The 27,898-nt window shown below is 50.9% G+C and overlaps 1 protein-coding gene across 2 annotated transcripts in view; it reads left to right on the forward strand.

The window, feature by feature from the left end:
• Nucleotides 1-25,429, forward strand: part of ZBTB7C (zinc finger and BTB domain containing 7C) — a 309,327-nt gene extending 283,898 nt beyond the window's left edge. For both annotated transcript variants that reach the window (XM_090285546.1, XM_090285547.1), the window contains 2 exons: nt 12,778-14,004; nt 22,912-25,429. In XM_090285546.1, the coding sequence (XP_090141672.1) occupies nt 12,794-14,004; nt 22,912-23,563 (1,863 nt within the window). In that variant the 5' untranslated portion in view covers nt 12,778-12,793 and the 3' untranslated portion in view covers nt 23,564-25,429. The remainder of the gene's footprint in view (nt 1-12,777; nt 14,005-22,911) is intronic.
• The last annotated feature ends 2,469 nt before the right edge of the window (nt 25,430-27,898 follow it).

Genomic DNA, 27,898 nt, shown 5'->3' on the forward strand with positions numbered 1-27,898 from the left:
CAGAAAAACTGAGCTAGAGTAGCTGAAAGGCCACAGAACAAATTGGTAGTGATCAGACATTACCAAAAATTCCAAAGAAGGTTTGGGAGTTTGTGAAAGAGGTGAGAATCCAAATCAGTGAACATTGTAAGTAGTAGTGGCTTTTAAATAAAAATATCACTAAAAAGAACATATGGGAAAATAAATCTACTTTCTACCCCTCAGAGGCAGCTCTCCAACCCCATCTTAGAAGGAACCAGTAACCAGCTTTTAGTGTGTCTTTCCTAAGGTAACCTGTGCACCTGTAAACAAGTATATGCATATGGTCATCTTTGCAAATGTGGTAGCAAACCATGCATGATGCAGCATGCTTTGCAGTTGAGCCTTAGCGATAGTTCTCTATATATCCATACACAGAATGTCTCTTTAAAAAAAAAAAAAGATTTTATTTATTTATTTTTAGAGGGAGTAAGAGGGAGAAAGAGAAGTAGAGCAACATTGATGAGTTATCTTTCATATGTCCCCAGTCAGGACCTGGCCCAGAACCTAGGCATGTGCTAAATGGGAATCAAACCGGCAATGTTTTGGTTCACAGGCCAGTGCTCAATCCACCGAGCCACACCAGCCAGGGCACCTCATTCTTTTTAATGGCTGCATAGTACTCCGTGATGTATCTGGACAGCCTTTCACAGGTGAACACACTGTTTTCTTCCAGTCTTTGGCTGTAGAATCAATGCTGCAGGAATGATCTTTTTACATAAGTGAGTACATGTGTTAATAAAACTTATAATGATAAATATCTATAAGGGAAATTTCTGGGTCATCAAAATTTTTTATTTTGCCCATCTGAATAAAGAACATTAAAATCTATTCACTTAATTTTTATGTCTCTCATGCTGAGTGATGTTGAGCATTTTTCACTTAAAAAAAAAAACTATTTGTATTTATTTTGCTGTGATCTCCCTGTTCATGCTCTTTTGCCAATTTTTCTAGCAAGCTATAGGTCTTTTCCTGACTTACTATCAACTCTCTCTATAAAGGAAATCAGCCCTTCATCATATATTGTGCAAGTATTTTTCCCAGTTATTTGTGCCTAGATTTTGTCAGGGAATTGCACAAATGTTTAAGTCATCATTTAGTAAAATTTATCAGTTTTTTATGGCTTCTGAGTTTTCTGTCTCACTTAAAAAAGCATTTTCCCTCTAAGATTATAAAATAATTCTTCAATATTTTCTTTTCATGATTTTTCTTCCTTTAACTTTTAAATATCTGCTGTACTTGTCATTTATTTTGGTGTGAGAAATGAGGAAGGGATCCAAGTTTTGATTCCTACATGATCGGCCAGTTGTCCCAATCTCATTTATTTAAAAAAAAAAAATCTATCTGAAAATAAGAATTGAAATTCTACCTTTATTACATGCTAAATTCTTCTATATATGAATTTATGTGAGTCTTTTTATGGACTGTCTATGACTTTCTATTGATTTGTCTCTCTGTTCATGATCCAGTACCAAATATTTTATTTTATGGCTTTATAATGTGTTTTTATATTTGGTAAGGCAAGTCCTCCTACTCCCATTACTCATCTGTTTCAAAAAATCTCTTGGCTAGTCTTAAATGCTTATTTTTTTTCCTATATGAACTTTAGAGTCAGCTTATCTAATTTCAATAGAAATTTTGGTTGATATTTTTATTAGGATCATATTGCATTTATTGAACTATTTAGGAAAAATTGGCATGTTTACAATCTTGTGGCTCCTGAGCCAAGAGAAGGGTATGTTTTCCATTTAAATATTTTTAAAAAGCACTTCAGTCATGTTTTTAAACTTTCTTTGTATAGCTCTTACACATTTCTTAGGAGCTTATTCCTAGATGTTGTATCTATTTTTGTTGCCAAGTAAATGGGATCCTCTAACCTATTTTTGAACTTATCTGTTGTTTGTATAGAAAAGTATCCAATCATATACTTTGCAAATAATGTTTTTTGCCAACTCTTCTCTAATTTTCTAACCTTGTATTTCTTATTCAACCTTTCTGATCTTAAGATTTCAAAGGGGGACAAGCCTTCTAGGTTTGAGGAAATCACTGAGCCCATTCCAGCTCATCAGTGGATACTCTGGGCTTCTTTGGGCCGAGAGTGGGAGGGGGTGAGTGTGGAGTAGAGGGATTCCTGTGTTTTGAGAATATTTTTATTATAATTTATTTATGATAGTCTAGAGACCAAAACTCTTGGTGCAAATGAATGATAAGTCCTAGTGGTTAGGGTGGGAAGGGGGTGGCTAGTTAATCTGTAAGGTGCTGGCAGTTGAGGTGCCCTCCCCAGAGGCTGAGAACAAGTCCAGTTCTTGTTGCTGGGCTCCTGTGGCAGAAGAAAGGAATCCTGCCTTTGAGATGTGCACTAGGGAAACTGAGCATACAGGGGACACTGGGCTCCTGGGCCACACTCTGAGGGGGACCCTTGTGCACACCATCCTGCAGTGTCCATCTGGTGGCCTGACACTGGGGTTGTGCCTACATGGCAGTGTAGCCCAGACACCCACCAGTTAGGTATTGGCTGCCACATCCCTGATCCTATGACCTGGCCCACATGGATTCCTTCTTGGTTCCTATTTTTCTCTAATACAACAGGTCCTCAAATAACATCGATGGGCTCAACATTGATGAGATGCTGTAGGAACTTAACTCTCGTTTGTATCAATTAGCCAATGGCACAATTGGTTTCATTATACATCGGTGACTTCAGGTGAGGACTTACTACCTACACTGTGGGTTAGTCTTACCTGCTCAGTGAAGCCAGAGCCCCTAAAAACAGGTTTGGGGTCTTGTTTAAAACACTACACTGTGTGAAGCACATGATGAGTGATCAATCACATTTGTTAACTGAGTTCCCACTCATGTTCTAATGGCCCTTGAACCAGCTAGCCCTCAGGTCCTGCCACGGGCAAGGAAAGAAATTATAGCAGAAGACGGACTGGGCTCGAGTATAAATAGGAAAAGGAAATGCTTGGACTTTCTCTGTGTAATAAAAGTTATATTATAATATTATATGTAACTGTGCAATTAAGCCTGGAAATTGCAAGCTTCCAGTTTGTTCTTGCCAGCTGAATGCCAGGCGGTTCTCGTGGTGGATGGTGTCTGCCTAGAAGAGAAGGGCAAGTCGGAGGCAAATCTGAGGTTTCTCTTCCTTTGGAAAACAGATCCTTGAGGCTGGCCAAGTGGGCCGCTGATCTGAGTCTCATTTCCAAATTGACGTGGACAATGGCAGGGAGGCAGGAGTGTTTTTCCGAGGCATAACTAGGACATCTTCCACCTGCATGAGGCCTTGGCGTGCGACTTGGCCCTCTTTCCTCCCATGGCCCCTCCCCCACTGGAGCACCTAGACAGCCATCCCAACCAGAGGTCTGGGGCAGAGAGAAGGGCAGGGAGAAGGGCAGGGGCACGACTGTGAGCAATGAGAAGCAGTTCCATGGATCTAAAGGTACAGTCTTCTAGCTGGTTCCAGCCGCCCTTCCCTGCCTTCTCCAGGACTGCCAGTTGCTGACAGCTGAGGATTCCTCTCCCATCCAGAGACTGGCTTGACTTCCTTGCCAGAGACTCACTTGACTCTCTGAACTCCCCGAGCCTCTGCCTGGGAACCCAGCGCCTCCACTACTCATTGCTCCTGTCATGCTAAGCTCCAGCTTCTGTGCCTTACTTTCTACACACTGCTCCCTTTACCAGAATGGTCTCCAACCCCTGCCCCACACCCCTGGCTGCCTGGGGGCCTCAGAGCTCAGCTCAGTAGAGTCCCCTCCCAGAACCCAGCAAAGCCCGTGCCCCAAGGGACTCTGTCCACACCCCTGGACTTGCACTTGGCACTAGTGTTAGGTCTTGACTTGACGTGTCTCCATCCCCTACTCTTCTGCGAGTTCCGGAGGCCAGGACTCCCATCCCTCTTAGCCCCATTTCTCCAGCCCTGCACAGAACGGGACACTTCTCCTAGAGCTGAGAGACAGCTTCAGAACTGCCTAGGAAACCTGGAGCCTGGCTGCTGGGGTTCAAGTCCCAACTCTACCTCAGCTTCCCCATTTGAAAAATGGGGTAACAATGATGACACTAGCTACCTTGTGGGGTTTTGAGAGGATTAAATGAGAGCATCCACGTAGAATATTCAGGACAGTTCAGGCACTCACTGCCTCTCTGTTATTGGTTGGATTCTGTCACTATCAGTAAGAGGAAGCTGAGGAATAACCCTCTGTCTCCTATATGTTGTATCTCCGTTAAGCTGCGTCCCTGTCTGTTGCCCTGGCACCCTACACACAGGGCCTGTGAGCTGGTGGTAATGAACTTGCACGCATTCCAGACCCTGCTCCAGCAAACGTCCTTGGCCACTGTCTGAGGGGTGGGAACCTTAACTTGCGTCTGCTTTCTTGCCTCCCTCAGGGGCCTGGTGAGGAAACATGTCACACGCTTTTTACCAACCTGCCATAATATCTCCATCACTCTGCCCAGTGTGGCCAGGTGCTGCTCCCACCCGGACTTAGTAGAACACCCATCCTTTCAAAGCCCAACATACACTCTTTGTGACTTTGGAATCCAAGGATCCACCCTGGAACCAAAATATTTAAGTGGATTAGTTGGAGGACACCACAGAACCGAGTGTGTGGGCAGCAAGAGACTGTTAGAGCCTTCTGGCCTCACGTTCCAGAAGAAACTGAAGCTCAGAGAGGGAACGCGGCTGGTCCAGGGTCATCTGTAACTCAGTTGCAGAGCAGGGGCTCATTGTAAATGCAGGTTTCAATTATACTTCCTTCCCCAAAGGGTGTTAGCCTCCTTTGCAGGCTATTGAGCCAGGCATTTCTCAGCCCTCACTCCTCGTGTTTTTAACTTAAACAGAACCTACCTTCCAGCACCTTACCCTGCCTGGTGCCTGTGCTCCCATTTCCCACTGTGAAGTCCCCTGGCTCGGTGGCTGTGGTGCGGCACTGGGAGACCTTGGCATGCGGGTCATGGTGGCCTGCACACAAAGGGCACTCAGAGGCTGGCCGGCTATGTAGCTGCGTTGGTGCCTTTTAGAAGAGACACTAAAATATCCCCAAGAAGGTCAAAATGCCACTTAACCTAGGTGTCCACACACAATCTCTTAATAATTAACAGTGTCTAAGTCATCCCCACTCCTGCCGAGGAGCTGGGGCCTCTGAGCAGAAATTCTAAAAAGAATAGCGCTCCCAGGGGGCACCTGTGTGTCCCCCACCTCCAGGGAGTGTGTGACTGTGGGGAGGACAGCAGACCAGCCAGATCACCTCCTGAAAGGCAGCCAGAAGCAGTGGGATTCTAAAATTCAGCAACACAGGCCGAGTGCTGTTTATGGGGGACGAATGATTTATTTTATTATCTAAATTTTCAGTGGTTTAATAAGGTTTAATAAACCTCCCAGGGAGTTTTCTGGCTCAGGAAATCGCCTGTAATAAACACGAGTAGTAAATCCTTTATTTTGAACATACAGAGTGTGCAATGTTTTTTAAGAGGAAACATGTCTCCCCCACCCCCCACCTCCACCTCACCCTCTAATAAATAAAGGGTGACTAAATAATTAAAGAACAATAGTTTGAAGGGCACCACTTCATTTGTCTGGCCCAGACTCCCATGCGCCAGCCCGCTGGTGCTCCAGCCGACAGCAGTGCGACCCTCTCCCGGGCCTGCTCTGCTGCCCTGGGCCCCTCCAGCTCCCTCCAGCTCACTGCCTTCTCCAGCTTTGCAGCCCCTTAGAGACCCACCCTGTGAGGTTACCGCTCCTGTGGGAGAACGCTCAGTGGCTTCGGGGACATGTGGGCTGTCCAGGAGTCATTTAACTGCATGGCTTTGTGACCTTAACCTCACTTCCCTTGTATTTCTTTATCTGTAAAATGGGTATAATGCTAGCCTCATCTGCCATCAGGGAGGTGAAAGTACTTTGAAAGGAAATGCTCCAAGCCACTGCTTGGGCAAGGGGATGGGTTCCTGGCAGGCAGCTGCTGTGAAGAGGAAGGCGTTCCTCCAGTGGGCAAGTGAACAGCTCAGACTCTCATACCCCCAACCCCCATCACCAAAGCCCAAGGGTGGAGCTGCTCCTCACTCTTCCTCGCCCATTTCTCAGAACAGCCTCCAGGTACCCCTCCAGTCTGTCCCAAGTGTATGTTTCATCCCTGTAAGAACTGAGGGGGAGAGAAGCCCACCCTGGCTTTTGCCCCTACTCCCAACCCCTGCGGGTGGTCCCAGGCCTTGTTCTGATAAGACCAAGCCAATGTGGGTGTGGGGGAGGTGGAGATGGTGATGATGGTGAGGAGGGGTAGGCAAGGGCTATAGCATGGACAGGGTCTGGGCTGCAAGTCAGAGGTCCAGCGTCTCTGTCACTTACCTAGCTAGCGCTGTGACATCAGGCAAGTCAGCACACCAGCATAAATTCAGGTTTCCCTTCAGGAATATAGTCCCACTGATTCTTTGCACACCCAGGGATCCCAGGAAAATGTGTGGAGAAAATTTGTGAACAAGCTTTACTGAATCTACAGCTCCACAGGGCTGTGACATTGTTAACCTGGGGGGTTCAGCAGAGAACAAAAAAGGAGGGGCTTGGATGCCTGGTCACAGGAGGAAAAGCTCAGGCCACCAGATGTAAGGACAGAGAAAATCTGTCTGTGGCACGAGTGAGAATCCATAGTGCTGCCTACCAGGCCCGGCCTCTTCCCTAGTCCTTAAGTCTTGGTCTGTGGGTGGGGGGACAGGGGAGAACCACCATGAGCATCAGGAAGGGCCTGCATTCCAGCTACAAGGGAATATCTGGTGCAGGAGGGAGGCTCAGAGCTTATTTCACAGAGACCAACCAGCTCCATGCCCTGGGCCCCAGGTGAGCTGGGGACTGTGGGCTCCGGGCGTGTCCCGGCAGGGTGGCAGAGCAGGTGGGGCTGGCTTCACCCAGCTGTGGGAGCTAAGCCTGGGGTGCTCTGGCAGACGGAGCACAGGCTAGGAGTTGAGGTAGCCCTGCCCAGCCTCCCAGCCCACACGTCTGGCCCCAGCCTCTGGGGCAGCTAAGGCTCCAGGGCATTCTGGGGCCAAGAGGTGTGGCTACCCTGCTTAGGGGAACTGCCAAGGGCAGGGTGAGGCGGGCCCAGCAGAGGTCCAGCTCCTTGGACCAGGCCTCCCTGCCCTCCCTCCTGCCTGCTGCCCCCTTCCAGGTTCCAGCGCCTACACAGCCCACAGGGATTAACAACCTGTTCAAAAGAGGCAGGTGGCTGCCCTGCCCCCTCCCCAGGTCTAGAAAAGAACCCGCATGTGAAGCACCCCTTGCCATCACTGTACTCACCAATTTTTCCAGGTGGCTTTGAAGCTGCAGGTTTAGGCAGTGGAAGAGCTGGAAGCTGGAGACAGTGGGCTTACTAGGGCAGTGGGAGTCTATCTGCCAGGTGGGCCAGCCTGCTCTGGGGATTTGGCAGGTGGTAGCATTGTCCTGAGCCCCAGATTGGCTCAGCTGAGCAGGATTTAAGAAGGCACTGGACTTGTGGATCAGAGGAATAAAATTGTCCCAGAAGTCATACCACCATAGAGGACAGGAAAGAGATGGGACTCAGAAATCAAATAAATCAAGAAATCACTTTGCCTCTCTGATCCCCACCAAATGGGGGTCATAATAGGGATGAAGTGAATGAATACAAGTGCTTTATGAATGGCCGGGCTCTGTTCCAGGGTTAGGTATCCCCGAGGCAGAGAATTGGGACCGCTTGACCACCTTTTGTGACATCATTGCTATCTCTGTTCTATATCTGAACTGATCTCATTCAGTCAGGGTCTGCCATCTTCATACTTAACAGAATCCTGGGAATGACACAGGCATCTAAGAAACTGCCCAGAGCAAATGAGCGCCATGCCATTACTTCCCCGTTTCCCAGATAGGCAAACTGAGGGCAATGGGAGTATGTAAGCTGCCTATACCCCTGCACTGCACGTCTCTGTAAAAACCAATCCTAGACCACGGGGCCCCTATTAGACAGGCAACCCTGTACCTGGCTGAGGTCACAGGTGTGGCATCAAAACACCCTGCTTCTGGTTCTAGCTTTGACACTGCTTTGCTACGTGACCTTGGGCAGAGCCTCCTCTCTGTGCCTCATTTTCCTCATCTGTAAAATGAGCATAAAGTTGATACCAGTCTCTCCTGCCTCATAGAGTACATGAGACAGGGTATATGGACGAACCTTGGGAGATATGATGCCCTACACATGCCAGGGGTGGCCCTGGGAGTTTGTAAGGGCTATTTGCAGTGTCTTTGGTTAGGAGAAGTGCTGAAGTAGTGTGGGTCGCCGCAAAACTATGCAGAAGGCAAATCGGTCCCCAGTATGATCCCACCTCCCTCCACCAAAACACCTATAAGGGTCTGTGTCCTTCCTGGACTTCCTAATTGCAAACATTGTTTGAGCACCTACTATGTACCAGAAGGCGTTTTATGTGCCTTCGCTCATTTGACCCATACAGCAACTCTGTGAGGTCAACACTATTATTGTCCCATTGTGCAGATGGAGAAACTGAGCTCAAGGACGGAAATACCAAGTCCCAGAGGCCATCAGCGTGGGTGACAGGATGTGGACACAGGCGGTCTGAGAGTGGGGTCCTCACCCTCCACCACTCAGCATGGGCCTTGGGCTTCCAGATCATTGTCAGCCAACCTCAGCACTTGCTGGCTGAGAGCAGCTTCCTACATGATCCCATTTGGGATCCAGGTTAGGCACATGTTTAGAGGGGACTCTGGGAACCCAAATCCCCCCTCCCTCTACCCAACAAAATCCTCTCAATCCTTCACAGCTCAGACAAGCCCCCTCCTCCTGCCTGATCCCCCAGTGCATGGGGGTCTGGTGCCTTTCTGGTTGTACCTCTCATTGCACTCAGCACTGAGCCCTCACCCCCAACCCCTGGTGTGTGTGGGTCTCAGCTCCCTGGTGCACATCCCTCAGCCCTGGCTCTGATCAAATCCCTCAAGTAAGCAACAGCCTTTGGGGGGAAAAAGTTCAAATCCTCCTGCCCCCAAATTGGACCTTGCAGGAGGCAGTGTGGTAAAGGAGAATGAATATGGACTTCATACCAGATACAGCTGTGTTCAAAGCCTGGATCAGACACTTGTGGCTTGAGCAAGTCACTTACCATCTCCATCCTTTTCTTTATGCCTAAATTGGAGGTGATGCTACAAATATGTACCATTCAGAACTGCATTGGTTGTGGAAAGATTAAAGGTACCATGGCTGACATGCTATAGGCACTCGATAAATGGTAGCTGGTATCGATTATTTTTTTAAATGCTGGCTGGCTGGCTTGCTTCAGTTGATCATTAGCACAGGACACAATTAAGAACAAAACTCAAGTCACACCCAAGACATTAGTACTGGAGGATTTCTAGAGCCAGGTTTCTACAATCCATTTCTGTGGTGGAAGGTTCTCTCACCCGTTTCAATCCCACCCACCCCCAACACACACACACACACCCTATTCAGCTCAAAAAAGGCCCCTGTCTGTCTTTAGGTGGTAAACTGAGGACAAGCCCCCTTCTCTTGATAGGGAGAGAGGAGAATACAGGTACCTGAGCTAAGTAACGTTCTCGTTTTACAGTTGAATAAACTGAGGCCAGAGATGAGAAGTGCTGCCTTTGTCAGACAGGGCGACTTGGACATACTGGGCTCTAGAACCTCCCACTGCGGGCAGGGGCCCTGGGTGTCTGTGGCGGCCCCATGACCTTGGGAATGGAAACCACACTTGAGAAGGTTCCACCCGCCCTGCATTCTTCCTCTTGAACCTCCTTCCTCCATGCCCAAGCTTCTCCTCCGCCTTTATTTCTGCTCTATCTATATTGATTGTATTATTTTTACCCCCTTTGTACCAAAGGATCGTATTATGTGCCAGTCTTCTCCTGGCTGTTGAGAGTCTTTGTTTTGTTTTGTTTTGTTTTTGTTGTTTGTTTTGTTTTGTTTTGTTTTTGTGTGTGTGATTGTCTTTCCCGAGCATGTTATTGTTGGAGAAAGAGCTGCCCTGGCTTGGGCGAGGGAGGGAGGGGATGGAGGGCCTGGACAGGAAGGAGGGAGGTGGGGGTGGGACATGGCCACCCCTTTGGGACACTGCTGTCTGGGCCTTCTGAGGCATGGGGATGTTAGGGTCACCAGGGAAGCTCCCAGAGTGCCGGGCAGGGACACATCTACTCAAAGAGACAATGAAACAGCAAGTGCCAGCCCATGCCTCCGACCTAGAAACACAGCCCCCAGCTGCAGTTCCATCCCCTCCCCCAGGAGCTGGACAAAGCCTCCAAACCAGGCCACAGTGAGAAGTTGCTGCTGGGCAGATCAGCCTTCGAGTCCAGGGTCATGCCAGCCTGTCGCCCTTTCCTCATCCAGACCCACTTTGTGCCTTTAACTTCTCACGGTCACAACACACTGGTTATTAGATGCCCCGTGACCACTCAGTGACCAGGTGAGGCCACAGGAGCCCAGAGGGCTGGGGTAGCCTCCAAAGTCTCACCACTATGGGTTCCTGACTCCCAGACTCAAGCAGACATGGCTACAGAAGCACTGAGATGGGACATTCGGACCAAGGAACAGCACCCTCCCTCCCTCAGTGAGTTTGGATGAGACACTGGCCACCAACACATGGTCCGATAGGGCCAGCTCCTCTATTTAAGAAGACGGGGAAAAGCATAAGGAATTGTGGGAGGGCCTGTTCCCCCAAAACAACATTTAAGAACATCTTTGTCTTTAAAGGAATAAACCCTTAGCAAGCAAGAAAACTTGGCTCTAATCTGAGGTTTTATTGATTTGAGCTTTTTACTTAGTAGTTGAAGAGGCATTTCATTCATAGTCTTTTCAGATAGGAGTGTCACTCTGAGGGTCAGGACCTGGCTACTTACACAGAAGCTTCATGAGAATTAGAAAAAGGTGTTACTTCCTCTATACATACTTAATTTTTTAAGAAACTATGAAGTGGTTCTACAGAATGGCTGTACCATTCATATTCTCACCAGCAATGTATGAGTGATCCAGTTTCTCCACCCCCTGGCCAGCATTTGATGTTAGCACTGCTTGTTATTTTAGCTATTTTGATGGGTGTGTGGCGATAGCTCACTCCTCCTCGGTGATTCTTGTTCTTTGGTTCTCACAGTTGTTATGTCTCCGTGAGCTCTGTTAGAACAGGGGTCTTCTTGGTTGGCTCTCTATGCAGCCCCAGCACCGACTCAGGGAGAAGCTCAATAATGATTTAGGGAATGAATGCATGGCCTATGGGGTCTCTGGCCCTTTTAAAGATGAGAAGGCAGGAACACAAAGAGGCCTTCATTCTGGGAGACCTCCTGAGCACCCGCTAAGTGGGATTGCTCAAGGCAGGCTCAGGCTTCTGGGATGGAGGAGAAGAGGAGAGGGGCAGGGACACCCAGCATCCTCCATGCCTCACCAGGTCCACGGTGCTTCCAGGCCCGACTCAGGGCACATATTATGGGCCTGGCACTCCTCACTCCCATGCTCCCCCTGCATCAGCCTTCCCAGGGCAGAAACATCCAGAAGATAAATGTGTGGGGCATCCCCAAAGCTCTTTCCCCTGCAGTGTAGGGCTTTCAGGTTTGATTCTCTTTTTCTTTTACTTCCTGCCGTAATTGCACCAGGATAAGAACCAGGCCTTTGCTTGGATTTATCCGTGGGCCCCGCTCAAGTTTTGTCCTGACCTGCTGAGTTGGGCTCTGAGTTCTCCCTGGAGAGAGGGACTGCCTGTTGTCCTGTGTCCCGCACATGTCCCTGCTGGTAGCTTCACTGGTCACACTTCCAGGCTAAAGGGTCTCACAGAGCTTCTCCCCACAAGGATATGTTTCCCTGAGGGCATCAGAGTACAAATGTGATAAAGGAACTAAGGATGCACTAGAATTTAATATTGAATTTCAATGTTTATTTATAGGTGAAATGGCTTACAGATATGCATAGATAGGATTCAGTATTTAAAAGAAAAATCAGGAATTGTAAATGAAAGGAAATTTCAACAACTAAGATGAAGTCAAAAGGAAGGTCAGAGGGCAGAACATATGCCTTAAAGCCCCCATTCCCTTGCTGAAAGTGGGCCACAAAATTGGTCCTGAGATTCCTAGTAGCTCTGCCAGTTTGCTAGGGCTGCCGTAACCAAGTGCCACAGACTGGATGCTTTAAACAACAGAAAATTATTTTCTCTTAATTCTGTAGGCTGGAGGTCCAAGATGAAGATGTTGGCAGGGCTGGTTTCTTCTGAGGCCTCTCCCCTCAGCTTGCAGATGGCTGTCTTCTCCCTGTGTTTTCCCTCTGTGTGTCTGTGTTCTAATCTCCTTTTTTTTAAGGACATCAGTCATAGTGAATTAGGGCCCACCCACATGACCTCATTTTAACGTTAATCACCTCTGTCAAGGTTCCACCTCCAAATGCATTCACATTCTGAGACATTGGGGGTTAAGACTTCCACCTGTGAATTTGATGGGGGACACAACTCAGCCCATAACAGCAACCAATAGTAGCCAAATGTTAGCCTGTTATAGGAGTCAGAGGATTTGTGACATAAACCTGAGCATTTTCTCAGCAGCAGCACTGGGTCATGAGAAAACATCCCCCCTTTGGCCCTTGACCTGCAGATGCCATATAATGAAGTAGTGGACATAGTGAACAATAGCAGCTGAGTGTCATGTGGCTGTCCACCCAGGTGTCCCACCATTGCACATTAACAGCCTCGCCTCCTCCCTTGTCCAGCATCCCAGAGCCGGATGCCATGCCCTCTAACCACGGTCTCCTTCTCTGTGTCCCCCTGCAGGGCTCTGGCTGAGACCATGGCCAATGGCATTGACGAGCTCATCGGCATTCCTTTCCCCAACCACAGCAGCGAGGTGCTGTGCAGCCTGAACGAGCAGCGGCATGACGGCCTGCTCTGCGACGTGCTCCTGGTGGTACAGGAGCATGAGTACCGCACCCACCGCTCTGTCCTGGCAGCCTGCAGCAAGTACTTCAAGAAGCTCTTCACGGCCGGCACCTTAGCCAGCCAGCCCTACGTCTATGAGATTGACTTCGTCCAGCCTGAGGCCCTGGCCGCCATCCTCGAGTTCGCCTACACCTCCACGCTCACCATCACCGCCTCCAACGTCAAGCACATTCTCAACGCTGCCAGGATGCTGGAGATCCAGTGCATCGTGAATGTGTGCCTGGAGATCATGGAGCCTGGGGGGGATGGAGGGGAGGAGGATGACAAGGAGGATGATGATGATGACGATGATGACGATGATGAGGAGGATGAGGAGGAGGAGGAAGAGGAGGAAGATGAGGAAGAGGATGATGATACGGAGGATTTCGCGGATCAAGAAAACTTGCCTGATCCCCAGGACATCAACTGCCACCAAAGCCCTTCCAAGACGGACCATCTTACAGAGAAAGCCTATTCAGACACTCCCAGGGACTTCCAGGATTCCTTCCAGGCCAGCAGCCCTGGCCACCTGGGTGTGATCCGGGACTTCTCCATTGAATCTCTGCTGAGGGAGAACCTGTACCCCAAAGCTAACATCCCCGACAGGAGACCCTCGTTATCTCCTTTTGCCCCGGACTTCTTCCCCCACCTCTGGCCAGGGGACTTTGGTGCCTTTGCCCAGCTGCCCGAGCAGCCCATGGACAGTGGGCCACTGGACCTAGTCATCAAGAATCGGAAGATCAAAGAGGAGGAGAAGGAGGAGCTGCCCCCACCCCCACCCCCACCCTTCCCGAATGATTTCTTCAAGGACATGTTCCCAGACCTTCCTGGGGGGCCACTGAGCTCCATCAAAGCAGAGAATGACTATGGTGCCTATCTCAACTTCCTGAGTGCCACCCACCTGGGGGGCCTCTTCCCACCCTGGCCACTGGTGGAGGAGCGCAAACTGAAGCCCAAAGCCTCTCAGCAGTGCCCCATCTGCCACAAAGTCATCATGGGGGCCGGGAAGCTGCCACGGCACATGCGGACCCACACGGGGGAGAAGCCATACATGTGCAACATCTGCGAGGTCCGCTTCACCAGGTGCGCATTGCAGGCCCCAGGTGGGGGGCTCTGAGGGGAGCAGGGAGAGGGTCAGAGGCCTTGGTGATGGCAGCAGGGAGGGTCACGGGGGGCCTGGAATGGAGAGAAACACCCAGTTTAGGGGAGGTCCGACTGGGTCCTAGATGTATGTCAAGTTCATTGTGAGAAGGCGTGCTAGGCATAATCTGGTATAGTGATTTTCAAGCTCATTTTAAGAGCTAAAATATTTCCTTTTAAAAAATATTTTCTTCAATACAGTATTAGGTGGAAGGCCAAGATATAAAACAGGTCAGAGTAGAGCTGTTCTGGTTAAGGTAGAGGGGAGGGGCCTCGGCACTTTGCTTGCTTGCTGCCTGCTTGGCCTCCCTCTCCCATTCCCCACTGTAGATCCACAGAAGCCATTGAAGTACCCCAGAGGAGTGCAGCCCCTTTATTTTACTTGGTGCATGTTCAACATGCCAGGGGCTGTCCTAAGTGTATTCCATACACTATCACCCCAGCCATACCCAGGGAAGACGGAGGTGCTACATGCCCTTGTTTAGATGAGCCCACTGTCTCCCAGTGGCTGGTTGGCCACTCATAAATGCAGCTAGAAAGTGGTAGAGCTGGGACTTATTTGTATGACGGCAAAATATATGACCAGGATACTGCAGAGAACTGAAGTTTTGTAGCCAAAACTGATGGGCGGGACATGGGAGTCAGACCCATCCACTGCTAGGTATTGAGGAGCCTTATTTGGGGAAACTGTGGTGTGTTGGTGCTGTTTGTGGTCACTGGTGTGAGGCTGATCTTCCAGCCCTGTCCGCAGTGGGGAAAGTTCTGGTAGGTGGCCTTGCATCTGGGCTTGGTCATTTCAATGTGTCAGATGTGGACAGAGCCTGGTGGCTATCTGCCCTGTGACCATAATTTATGGGACAAGGTCCTTCCCCACTGTCCTGTCCCCCTGAGAGACCTCTGCTTGTGCCCACGGTGCTGCCATCAGTCTCTCCACATCCTCCTGGAAATTCATCTGCAGGAATAGCTGGGAGCTCATTCTTTTGATTTTCTTTTGTGGACCCAAAGCTTTGGCCTTTCAGGATAAAGTGAAATGTGAATCATGTCAAATATTGAACTGGGGTCATGTTTTTCAGGGGGGAAAACAAGTTCTACAGAGTAATGAGACCTACTCTTTTGGGTAGCTTGAAACTCTCCCAGCGGTTCCCAGAGGATGGTATCGGAAATATGTTCAGGCGACAGTGGCATTGCTAAAATAGCTTGGCAGGCTCATCCGGTGACTGCTTCAAAGGACAATACTGATTGTTTCCAAGGTGGCCTTGGAGTCCCCACTCAGCTGCTTCTGTGAGGGAACCCCAAACAGAATCTCTCCCATACATATTGAGCTAACAATGGAGGGAGAATTTCCAAGTGCAGAGCAGCCGGACCTAAATGCCTGAGATTCACCTGTCCTCAGGTGTCTTTCACTAATTGCCCTGCCACTCTCATGCTGCCTTAGGTGATGCTTCCCTCTCCTGCCACCCCCCACACCCCACCCTCGAGTTAACTCAGGCTTGCAGGGCCAGGCCAGAACTCCTGAACAAGGCTAACAAAAGCATAGGAGACCAGAAGGGAGATCAACCAGAGCATAGTCCAAAGACCAGAGCAGTTCACTCATCTCCCGCCCCATGGAGCCCAGCCCCAGGGAACAACTTCAAAGTGCTGACACTTTTCACCAGCCACATCTAGAAAGCCAGCCCCTGAACAGCTGGGAGCATCCCCTCCTGTCACCCAGGCCCACCTCCCTAATTTTCGTGCCTGTCGCCTCCACAGATGGCTGCCACTGAGACACCTGTCCTTTCAGGGGAGACTCGGGTCTATGGCTTCAACAGGATGCACGTCTCAGGGTACTGCCCTCCAAATCCCATGTTTATTCCCTCCCTGTTCCTCCCTCCAGGCCTTTCCGCCACACAGCTTTCTGGGAGGAGCACACCAGTCCCTGGGCCGGGCCATCCCCAGGGAAAGTTTTAAACTTGGTCAGTCACTGCAGCCAGACTTCTTGCCCTCCTGACACTAGAACATTCTCTGAGTAGGCCTCCTAGTTGGGGCAGCAGTGCTGGGTTGTATAGGAGGGCTGCATTCCAGAACCCTCCCTCCTCGAACATTCCTGATGCTCACTTGGGGTGGCCGCTGTGCCTGCAGTCTCACCTCCCCCCCAAAGTCAGATCCGCCTGCGGCGTCCTGGCCATCCAGCCCCCTGCCCTGCCCTGCCCTGCCCTGCCCTGCCCTCCTCAGCGGACCAACAGCCATGGGGTCCCAGGCTTGTCTCGGCATTCCAGCCTCCATCAGTGCTGCCTCCCCACTCTCCCCCTCCCCTGTTCCCACTGGATTCTGACATCCGGAGAAAGATCAGGATGCCCTGCACCTCCTTCCTGGGAGGCTGGAGAAGCTGTTCCTGGCTCCTTCCAATAAGGGGCTGCATGTCTCCCTGTGGGCTGTGGGCACCCAGGTCGAACATCTCCTGACGCCCCTCCCTGGCACATTCTTCAGAATCACTGGTCCCTTGCTTCCCTTCTGCCACCTCCCTATCACTGCCCTGCAAGGATTGTTTCTGGCCATTGGAGAGCACCAATGCTGGCCTGTCCCGGTGGGGTTTTCCTGTAACTGTCCGCAACCAAGACCCTTGCAGCCTTACCCCAGGGACCTTCTTTGAGCTAACTTCCTACAGCCACTGTCCCTAACACCTTCCCTCCTTCTCCAGCTGTAGACTCTTCAGCAGCTGTTTAAAGCAACAGCTGCTGCCTCTTTGACTCAGAATTCCCAGACTTCCTTGTACGGCCAAGCCATTCCCTGGGACTGGGCCCCCAGAGGCCAAGGGAGCCCAGACCTGCTGCCCTTAATCCTCCCCTTGAACACTGTTTCCCAATTGGAATGTCAGTTGAGCTTCTGCTCTCTGGCCAGGCCTCCTTTCCTTTCTCCTTAATACTGACCCACCTCCCATCCCTCTTGAAGGGCCCTACCTTACACCTGCAAGGTGGCCCTTTGGCACATGCTCCAAATTATGGCCTCAGGTGCCAATGCCCAGAAGGTCCATGACCCATGGGGATGTCATTCCTAATCACTTCAGCAGCCACAACAGAGAGGAGGGGCCTGGGGGTCTTTCCATCAGTCTTCCTGCCCCTGAAGCCTGCCTGCTGCTTTCATTCTATGGTTCTCCAAGAACAGGGGCTGAGGCCTCCCCTACATGGTGTTATCTATTCCTTGGTGCCAGGCCCCTCACCACTGAATCAGCTCTAGATTTCAGCCAGTCCCACCAGTTGTCCCACTCCTGGTTATTCCATATATGAGACACCCCTGCAGCCCCAAGCAGGGACTCATAGGCTTCAGCAGACTTTTTTTCTGGTCCTGTGCTGTCTGCTCTTAGCTCTGGTCACTGCTCTGAGTCCCTCTACCTGTGCCTGAGTCTGTGTTTACGATCCCCAGACATGGTCCGTTATCACCATTTTCTTCCTAAAAAAGGCCGGAGTCTGTGCTGGCCACAAAGAGACAGCTTGTGCCACCACCACCAGACCCAGGAATGCCACTTTGGGAGAGACAAACAGGACCAGGGCGGAGGCAGTGTGTATCAAGATTCCCCCAGACCCTCCCCATCAGGAGAAAGTCTGGAAGCAGGCCCAAAGGTCAGGACCTCAGCGTTCTGCCAGACGTGTCCTTGAGGGTGGGCCTTGAAGAAAGTGGGGCAAGTGAGCCAGGAAGATGAGAAGGCGTTTGTCCTCCCTGAATGCGAAGGGGTGCTGATGCCCTTGGTGGGCATTGCCCCTGCCCTCCCAGACCACAGGTGGCCCCCGGGTTGCCCCACTGCAGCCCTCACCACTGCCAGCTGGGCATGGCCCTGGGCTGTGAAGGCCTCAGAAGACCCTTAATTCCTCCTAATATCTGTCACATTGGCCCTTGAGTGCAGGCACCTGTGTGTGTGTGTGCAGGGGTGGGGGTGGGGCTCCTAGAGAGCATGGCTGGGCAGCTTTCTGTCCTGCATCCCTGGCAGCCCCCTGCAGCCCACCTGCCACCCGGCCACGTCCTGCCGGGCAGATAACAAAGGCATGCAACTGCAGGATTAGTGAAGGGACTGTCCGCCAAGCAACACAAGTCCCATCCTGTCCCTGGGAAAAGATGGACAACCTTTGTGCTTTGAGCAATCGCTCTCTGGTGAGCCACGATCTTACCAGTTTCCACTGGATGCCCCACCAACATGCCCCAAAGGCTGCGACTTCCAGTGTTCGCCTCCCGCCTCCCGGGCGAGCTCAGTGCTGATCGCTCCTGCAGCCAGCAGCCGCCTGCTCTCCCAGCGAGGCCAGGAGCCTGGCTTCCTTTTTGTTCTATATTTTCCTTTCAGTCCTCCCACTCCTGGCAGCTCTGGGGACCTTATTAAGATAATGTAATGTCATTAGCAGTGGCAGCAGGAAGAGAGTTGGTCTCAGACCATCAGGTTACCCAGAAGTCTTGGAGAACAGTGCTGGGAAAGCATTAGCCAAAGTGGGGGCCCTCGTGGGGGCTGAGCACCCGAGGCGAGGCCTGCAGCCCCTTCCTTTCATTCAGGGGGTGAGCTCATGAGGATGAGCACATCTTTTGCAATGATGAATCCTCCCGGCTGACAGGGGATTACAGACCAAGGTTTGGGTGCACGTGACCTAGCTGGTCTCTGGTGCAGGATACAGGAATGAGGTGACAGACGAGGGGGTCAGGGCAAGAGAGGACCACATTGGATTTGGAACTGGGGGTTCTGAGAACTGGCCCTGCACCAGCAGATCTTTGGACAGTCAACAAATGCTCCAGGAGCATCCGTTCTACATTCAGTGTTTTGCACAGAGCAGACAGAATACAGAGCGTCTGACAGGTTCTTGTCAAAACAGGCACCAGTACCACATGTGCCCCGTCCTGAGTGAGGCCGGGAAAGCAGCACCTGGACCGCTCAAAGAGCTGCAGAACGAGTGGAGAGAGAGCTCAGTGTCTCTCAGTGGACTGCGGCTCCTTAGAAAGAGATCTGCAGTAATCATCAGGAACCCCAGGTTCAGGGCCTGGTTCTGCCTCTAACAAACTGTGTGACTTTGGCCAAGTCTCCTCCCCTCTCTGGGCCTCACTTTGCCCATGTGTAACATGAGGGGGTTGGAGCAGATACTCCCTAAAGTCGCTCGCAGTTTGGTGACTCCATTCACATATTGTCCAAAATCAGGAAAGCCATGGACACCTGACAGCACCCTCTTTGCCTTCGTTTTCTCCTGAGAATGATAGAAACCACCTCCATCGGCTTCAGTAAGATAAGGCATTACCGCCTGGTGCCTGGCAGGTGCCTGATCCGTGCCAGCATACTAGGAGCCTGGCTTTCCTTCCTGCATCAGCCAGGGCCAGTGCTCCTTGCCCATGAATTTTCTGCCTCCTGTTTCACCTTGTCATCTGGTCACCTAACAAGACATGGCTCCAGGAGCCAGGAACAGGGAGCACATAAGGGACACCTGAAGGAATCAGCACAGTGACAGCCCCTGCCCTGGAAATAACATGCACGGAAAATAAAGGCAGCAAAGGGGGCCTCTGAACAATGTCCCCACCTGCCAGGAGCACCTGGGTGGTTGAGCAGGGGCCACAGACAGTGTGGGCAGAGCGCACAAACTGCACAGAGGGCAATGTGGACATATTTGGAGCCATTAAAGGGCAGGAACAAATGAAGCTAACACTTCTTCTTCTGTTGCTCCCTCCTGTCCCTCAAGCGATATTACTTCAGGTCACAGGTGCTCTGGAAGGGCAGGGCAAAGGGCAAAACCTAAGGGGACAGGGAAGGGTCTATGTAGGACTGCCTTCAAGTTTGACATGGGAGGGTCAGGGGGGTTGAGAGTGGGGGACATTTCAGGCAGGGCAGTTTGCAAAAGTAAACTCCAAGATGGAAGAGATGGGTACAGGGAGGAGGTGCTTTGGAATGAGGGGCTCACAGCTGGAAAGAAGGAGCTGGCCCACTTGAATCTCTGGTAGGACCCTAAGGATGAAGGATTGGTGTCCAAATGCTAACAAGATATACCTAGAAGGGCAAGTAACATATATGAAGGACCCATGGACATGGAAGGTGGGGTGGGGATTGACTGCGGAAGTGGGGGGTGGGCTGGGTGGAAGGGGGCAAAGGGGAAAAATAATTGGAAAAACTGTAAAACATTTGGAAAAAAAGATATATCCAGAAGGGGAAGGAGCTAGGATTTATCAAGTATCATCCCTTAATATGGCAGGCTCTGCCTTGGGGGAGGTTGGACTGGAAGTCTAACTCATGCCGAGTTGAGCAGCACGTGGCCTGCTAGAGGAACAGCATATCCATGTGAGGTGTGGGTGCAGTACCACGTACAGGGAGGGGCAGGGCTGGCAAAGTTGGTGGGGTGATCTTTTCTTCCAACTTTACTGAGATATAATGGACATATACCATTGTATATGTTTAAAATATACAACATGATGATTTGATATGTGTGTATATTGTGAAATGATTACCACAATAATTTAGTTAATGTTCATCACCCCCCCATAGTTAGCTTTTTAGTGTGGGTGTGATGAGAGCAATTAAGACCTACTCTCTTAGGAGCTTTGAAGTATACACGACAGCCTTGCTAACTAGAGTCACCAGGGGTCCCCTGAACACAGTCATTTTGTAACTGGCAGGGCTAAGCTTGTAAAGAGCCTTGAAAGCCATGCTAACAGGTAAGTTGGCATGTAGGCCATTGGACAGAGGAGGCCTCGGGAGATTTTAAGCAGGACACAGACCTCTGGTCCTGAAAGGAAGTGACTAAGAGCTCAGCTCCTGAGGTTCAGGCTAGAGCAGTTTCCCACGACACTCATGCCATCTCCACGAGCAGCTCAGATTTGTGAAAAAGCAGGAGTAGAAGAGCCGTGACACATACAGAAAGCCAACTGGCAAGAAAGATATTTGGTTATAAGCCCATTACTCAGATGCAAACACAGAACACCAGAATTCAAAATGGTACCGCCCAGCCCTCCCCTGCCACCCTCATTTTAGAGTACAGAAAACTGGGGCCCAGGACAGGTAAGGACCTTGATCTAGTTCTTGGAGTGCGCCCGCGTCCAGCTTTGCCAATGCACGTGTGCCTTATAGCCACATGAAAAGGTCATTACAGGAATAAGGAGGCTGTGTGACCTCAGAAAGCCCTTTCCTCTCTGGTCCTTGGTTTCCTCATCTTAAAAGTGAGGGAACTGGATTAGGTCAGTATGTTCAAGGTCCCGGAAATAATGCAGGTAACTGGGCCCCCTGACTTAAGCTATGAGTCAGAACATGTTAACATGCTCCTGGTAAACTAGAAGATCTCTAAGTTTTTTCCAGGACTAACTTATCATGAGCTTTGCCCACTCTACTCACCCCTCTGCAGGCTGGGGGTTGGGAAGAGGAGCATGGGGGGTCACAGCAGGGCACTATGCAGCCTGGGGGCAGCTGGTGGGTTGTGGAGGGGCAGGGACAGGAGAGTGGAAGAGAGGAGGCTCACTTCCTCCTTTCTGCCCATCCCACTCCCCATCTCCACTTCCATTTCCCGGGTGCCCCCAGCCTTCCTGTGAGCACAGGTGAAGCGGCAGATCTGTCCTCCCTGATCCTCCTCCTCTCCTGGTCCTGGCCAGTGTACACAACTGTTCTGCCCCGCCCCTGGGGAACCAGTCTGAAAATAAGAGCCAGTGAGACCTCTAGTGGCCAGGGGACACAGGGAGACCAGGACCTCTGCTCCTGCTGTCCTGGGGTTATGTTGAGAGTGGTTTATTTAAATCTGGCCATTTTAGGGTGGACTCCTGAGCTCCACATCTGCTCTGACCTCAAAGCTAAGCCAAAAATTACAGGCAGACATTCCACCCAAGCCCCACCTGCAGGGAGGGGGTGGGAGATTGGACACAGAGCTGCTTGGCCACGGTGCTGGCCAGGGAAGGCTTCAGAATGATCCTGAGAAGAGGCCTTGCAGCCCAGCTGACTCTCCCTCAGCCAGGTTGAAGGCCTCCTTTAGCTGGTTTATGCAGGCTCAGTCTTGGGGATGTCAGTTTTCCTCTCAAGACCATTAAGGAGGTGTGTTGAATCTAGTACAACACAAACCCAGATTTCTCTTCATCAGGCCTGGACAATAGGAATTGATGTCTGGCCCTAGGTCCAGCTCCATGCAGAGAGGTTAAGTACATTGCCTAAGGTCACTCAGCATATTAGTGGTGGGTCTGCAGCTGGAGCGGGGGGCTCCCAAACCCCCATTGCGAGCCCCACCCCTACACCATACCTTACCTCTGAATAATGCCACTTAAACCCTGGGAAGCTTTGCCATAGATTAGGCTGCATTCTTGTTGCACCTGGCTCTTTTGTAAACCCTAGAATCGTCTGCAAAGAGCAGAGCCTAGGGCTTGGGGTAAGAAACCACAGTCCAGGAAACTTGAACAAGGTGTGCCGGTTTCTGTAGCCTCCCAGATTAGCCCTGAGGACAGACAGAGCTCAACAGCCAGGGTGGGATGGGCCCAGCAGCTCTGGGCAAAAGCGTGTGACAAACTGGAGGGAAGTGGGCTCGAGATTAAGGTGCAACCCAGTGTCCAAGGTCACTGCCCCATTGGATAGACTGCTGACTTCTAGCAATGTGCGTCACTAGCAGGTCTATTTTCCAGTCTGTGGGACAGGCCCCTGATGAAGAAGAGCAGGAGCTTCGTTCCTCAGAGCTTCCAAGGAGAAGGGGCTCTGGCGTGGAGGTCTTTCCAGACACTGCTCTTTCTCCAGCCCTCTAATCCAGGGGTGGGGCAGGGCTGGCAGATCATTCCCAGCATGAGTGCCCTTCCTGGGATTTGAGACCATGGCAGCATAGCAGGTTCTGGAAGAAGTGGGGAGGGAGCAGGGGGTGTTCCCTACCAGGACTGACTTCCGGCTCTGCATTTCAGGCAGGACAAGCTGAAGATCCACATGCGGAAGCACACAGGGGAACGGCCCTACCTGTGCATCCATTGCAACGCCAAGTTCGTGCACAACTACGACCTCAAGAATCACATGCGCATCCACACGGGCGTACGGCCCTACCAATGCGAGTTCTGCTACAAGAGCTTCACACGCTCCGACCACCTGCACCGCCACATCAAGCGCCAGAGCTGCCGCATGGCGCGGCCACGGCGAGGCCGCAAGCCCGCCGCCTGGAGGGCTGCCAGCCTGCTCTTCGGGCCTGGAGGCCCCGCCCCGGAGAAGGCAGCCTTCGTGATGCCCCCAGCGCTGGGCGAAGTGGGCAGCCACCTGGGCGGGGCCGCCGTGTGCCTCCCGGGCCCCAGCCCCACCAAGCACTTCCTGGCGGCACCCAAGGGAGCGCTGAGCCTGCAGGAGCTCGAACGGCAGTTCGAGGAGACGCAGATGAAGCTGTTCGGGCGCGCCCAGCTGGAGGCCGAGAGGAACGCGGGGGGCCTCTTGGCCTTCGCGCTGGCCGAGAACGTGGCCACAGCGAGGCCCTACTTCCCGCTGCCCGACCCGTGGGCCACGGGCCTGGCGGGCCTCCCCGGGCTCGCTGGCCTCAATCACGTGGCCTCCATGTCTGAAGCCAACAACTAGGCTGGTCCGTGTCGGCCCCAGTCCAGCGGCCCTGTCCTCTCTCCCACCAGGCCCACCCTGCCCCATCCAGTAGATATGAACTTATTTCAAAATTACAAAGAAAAAAAATGAAAAAATATATATCAGCAGCAATGGTATTTTCCCTGCCTCCCTTTTGCTTGTGTCCGAGATGGGCATCTCCCCTCAGCTGGACCTGCCTCTTCCTGACAGTGTGTCCCTCTGGCTCTCACTCAGGAGCACTGGGCACCGGGCCTCACTGGGGACCCCATGCTGGGGGCCGGGGAGCACTCCGCTGCAGCTGCGCAGGCAGGGAGGCAGCTGGGCCAGAGGCAGACCAGAAGGCGCAGGGATGAGGGGAGGGGCCTTGGGACACATGCAAGGTTGAGCCCCACTACTTTTTGGCAGACTCCCTGCTGACACTGCTCCGATGGGTCATTTTTCCAGTCTCCAGAGGTCCTGGGATCCTTACAGGGAATGCCCTGTTGGCCGGGAGGCCTCCTGGAGTCAGGAGCGAGGCTCCTGGAGTGTGAGCCCATTTTTCCCTCACCATCCTATGACCTTGGATGGGTCACCTTTCTCTACCCAGGTTTCCCCCTGCTATGAAGGAGGGCTGGTAATTTAGTTTTCCCTCTCCCACCCACCCACCCACATATACATGCCTGTCCCTCCAAAAACAATTCTTGTGAGGGTAGCAGCTTTGCACTCCTACAGTTGCTTATGAATTCATCTGTAGTATGGGATTTAGTTTTATTACATCCACCTCTGAATTAGCGCAGATGAAAAATGTGGCCAGACTAGACACTAGTGACTGAGAGAGAGAGAGCTGGGGTGGGGATTGTCCACAGCCCACAGGAAGCTTTGGGGAGCAAACTCCACAAATTCCCTCCACTGTTCTCTGGGCAGGCCACTGTGCATGTCCGGATCTCTGAGATGACTTCAGCATTTACCTCTTCTCCACACACCCCTTCCAAAGCTGTAAGGAGTCCCTAGGGACTCCTAAGGCCAACAGAGAAGAGGTGGGGACCAAGTCTTAACAACTGTCAACTGTCTCCCTTTACTATGATCCCTAGAAATAGATAAAACTCTTGGTTCCTGGGTTTATCTCTTTGCTTTTCAAGTTGTAGTTTTCTCTTTGCAGCATTAGAACACCCCTGACCCACCCTCTGGGAATGCAGCTGGAGTGTGTGGTTCCTCTCAGGGCAGGGAGGCTGAGCCTTGGCTCCAGCATGGGTGTGAAGGGCCGTCCACCCACTTTCCCTAGTGCCCGCGCTCCTAGCAGGTCCTGAGATGGAAGACAGCTCTGCTGGCCCAGTGCCTTCCTGATCCACTCTCCCCTTTCCTGCCTCCCCTCCCTCTTCTTGCTGAGTTTGCTTTTGTATCTCAGTAGGCGGGAAAGGAGGAGAGTTCACCTGCATGGATGGCCCAGGACTGGTGTCCCCAATCCCAGTGCTGTGGGCCTCAGAGACTTCATTGTCCCTTTCACCTTGGCTTCTTCCGGAACATACACACACACACACAAAACCCAAAAAGGCCAGAGAAGACGACAGACTCGTCACTCCCCCAGCTCTCCAGAAGAGACCCCTGACGCCACCCACCACCAGATGCCATTACACCCAGAGGGAATTGCTTCAGACACCCTCTTGTCTTCAGATGTCACCTGCCTGGGCAGCCACATCTTAGGTTCTTGTGTCCATTTCAGACACTTGCCAACATGCACGTGTTCCCCCATCAGCAAAGGGATGGGGGCTGACCCAAACTTTAAAAGAAAACAAGGGAAAATGAACAAACTGAAATCCAGTGGTATTGGGGCTTTTGTTTTTATTTTGTAAAGGTAACAACTTCTTATAAACTCAATTTTTCAGATGACTGGTTAGTTCTCTTTGTTTTCTCTTGGCTGCAGTTTGGAGTTGTACATTGTAAATTATCCAAAGATACTGAGTACTGTATGTTTGAGAAGAACTTGAAGCAAATGGGTTGTGGGGTAGGGAGGGGTGTTTTGTTTTGTTTCTTTTTTTTTTTTTTTGTGGGAGGGAGTGTTTCAATTTCGCTGTCTGTGGGAGAGCTTTGGAATTTTTCCTATTTATAACTTTTTTTTTTAATGTGATTGCTTTATGTAAAAATGACACTCAACAAAGTTTGCCTTAGTGATTCAAGGGACAATCTTCCATAACTTTGATGGCACGCTGCATCCTGCCGAGAAAAACTCTCAGCTAACCTTCTGGCCTATTTATTAAATGGTATTGATTGACTTGATTAAATTATATTGAGAGTTGCACTTCTGTGAGAGGTGACAGCCACAAGCCAATCTGTACACATCCATGGCTTAAGACTGACAACTGGATGTCATAAACTTGCAATCATGTCAAAGACGCCTTTACAAAAAAACACAAACCCTTGACCCTTACTTAATAATTTGAAGGATGGTGTTTTGAGATAAAGAAAGCTACACTTGCTCCTTTCCTGGATTAAGGTTGACTTCCCCTTCCACTTCTTATTTTGGCTGTCAGTGGGTGGAGCATAACGGGGAGGCCGGAACTGGGTTCTTTAACAGTCTCCTCCATTTTAGTTCTGTGAGCCATGGTCTGGTCATAAGCTTTTGGATATCTGTGAGCCTGAGTGTGAGGTGTGTGTGCGTGCATGTGTGTGTGTGTGCAGGTACAGCCTGTGGTGTGTGAGCGGGAGAATGTTGACGTGTCGCTGACCAATTTAATACAGACAGTCCTGCCAGTTCACTGGTATGGCATCCAGAGCGGCCTCCAGGTGGCCCTGCTCCATCTTGGCCTCCTTCCTCTTGCTCCCCAGCACTGGAGTTTGACTTCTGTTCTTTTCTCACCTGAGCCTTGTTCCCAAACAGAGAATGCTGGATCCTGAAAGAGGTAAGGAAATACACTGTTGTTGAAAGGGGTCAACTCTCCTCCGAACCCAGTGCACAGACTCTGAGTCAATTGTTCTTTGGATTGCATTTTCTGGCTAACCAAGGGGTAACCCAGAGCCCCTTTTCTGTTTCCATTCCCCTTTCTTGCCATGGTGAGCACTCTTATGAACTAATGCAGCATTTCTTGGTACAGAGGAAAGGACAAATGTGGGTTTCCAATGCAGACTCCTCTGAGCTATGTGTCTGTAGGTTAATGACTACTCTGCTCTGGTCTTCACTTCCCTATCCTCTAATGACAAAGGAGGTTGAGTACATCAGAATTTCTCCAAGTTGTCTACACAAACACCCAGCAGCAGAGGGGGCCAGCCCACTGCAGGATTGGAGACTGAACTCTAAAGCCCAAAGTAACCTCCCCATAGTGTGAAATGCCTCTGAACTCTCATGCTTTGGCTTTGAATTTCATACTTATACATCTATTACATAATATGTATGTATTTGTCTTCATATAAAAATACCATCTTGAACTACTTGCCAGTTACATGACTTGCCTTTTCCCCAGAATCTTCTAGTAAAGTCAGAATGAGTTTTTGCTTCCCTGAACCTTGGAGAGGCCCCAGCTCATGGCCCAGTGCAAAAATACAAGGCCACATGCTCGTTAATATTCCACTCAGCTGGGGCATTCTAGGATCATTGGGTCCTATTCTGGGGGTGGGGTATCCACTGAGAGCCAGGGGTGAACATGGAGGAGGAGCAGGTACCTGGGCACAAAAGGCCCTGGCCTTGGGTGGGGCGGGGCAGGGGTGGGGAGGGGCTCCTGAACTCTTTATAAGAATAAAATATCCTCTGGTCCTGGCCAGGTGGGTGTTCATGAAACTGTGCTGAGCATGGCCTGCTCCCTTAGGCTCCAAGGTGCTAAGGGAGTTGGGGTCTGACACATTAGAAAAAGGAGGGAAAGATCGAAGAAGGAGGCCATTGAGAACAGGCCAAAGAAACCTATGCACACGAGCTGGAGAAGAAGGTGTAAGGGATGCATTAGAACAAGCATTGGAACTTCCAAAGGTAAAGGAAGGATTTCACCAAAATTTGACAATTTGAACCAATAGGAGAGATTCCAGGAGGCAGCTGGGTGCCCAATGAAGGAAGATAACTTCCTAGCTCCTGGATTTGCCCTAACAAGGAAGGAGATGCTTTGGGAGAGAATGAGGAATCTGTCATTCAAAGGGCTCAGCATCACCCTTCAATAATAAGAGAGGTCCTGCAAGCAAGGAGGGCTTGCTAGGTGGTCCTTTCTATGGGTCCCTTCCATCTGATTTGGAGAAAGGGGAATATATAGTATCTTGTGACCACGGAAGAAGGACTGTGCCAGGGAGAGCTATGACATGTGAAAAAGGTAAGTTGGGCCAAGTTCCCAAAACTCACATTGGTGGCCCACAGTTGCATGCCCCCAGCCACCCAGTAAA

Source organism: Furipterus horrens, unplaced genomic scaffold (assembly GCF_987537825.1).
Source record: "Furipterus horrens unplaced genomic scaffold, mFurHor1.1.pri manual_scaffold_8, whole genome shotgun sequence".
Lineage (NCBI taxonomy): Eukaryota > Metazoa > Chordata > Mammalia > Chiroptera > Furipteridae > Furipterus > Furipterus horrens.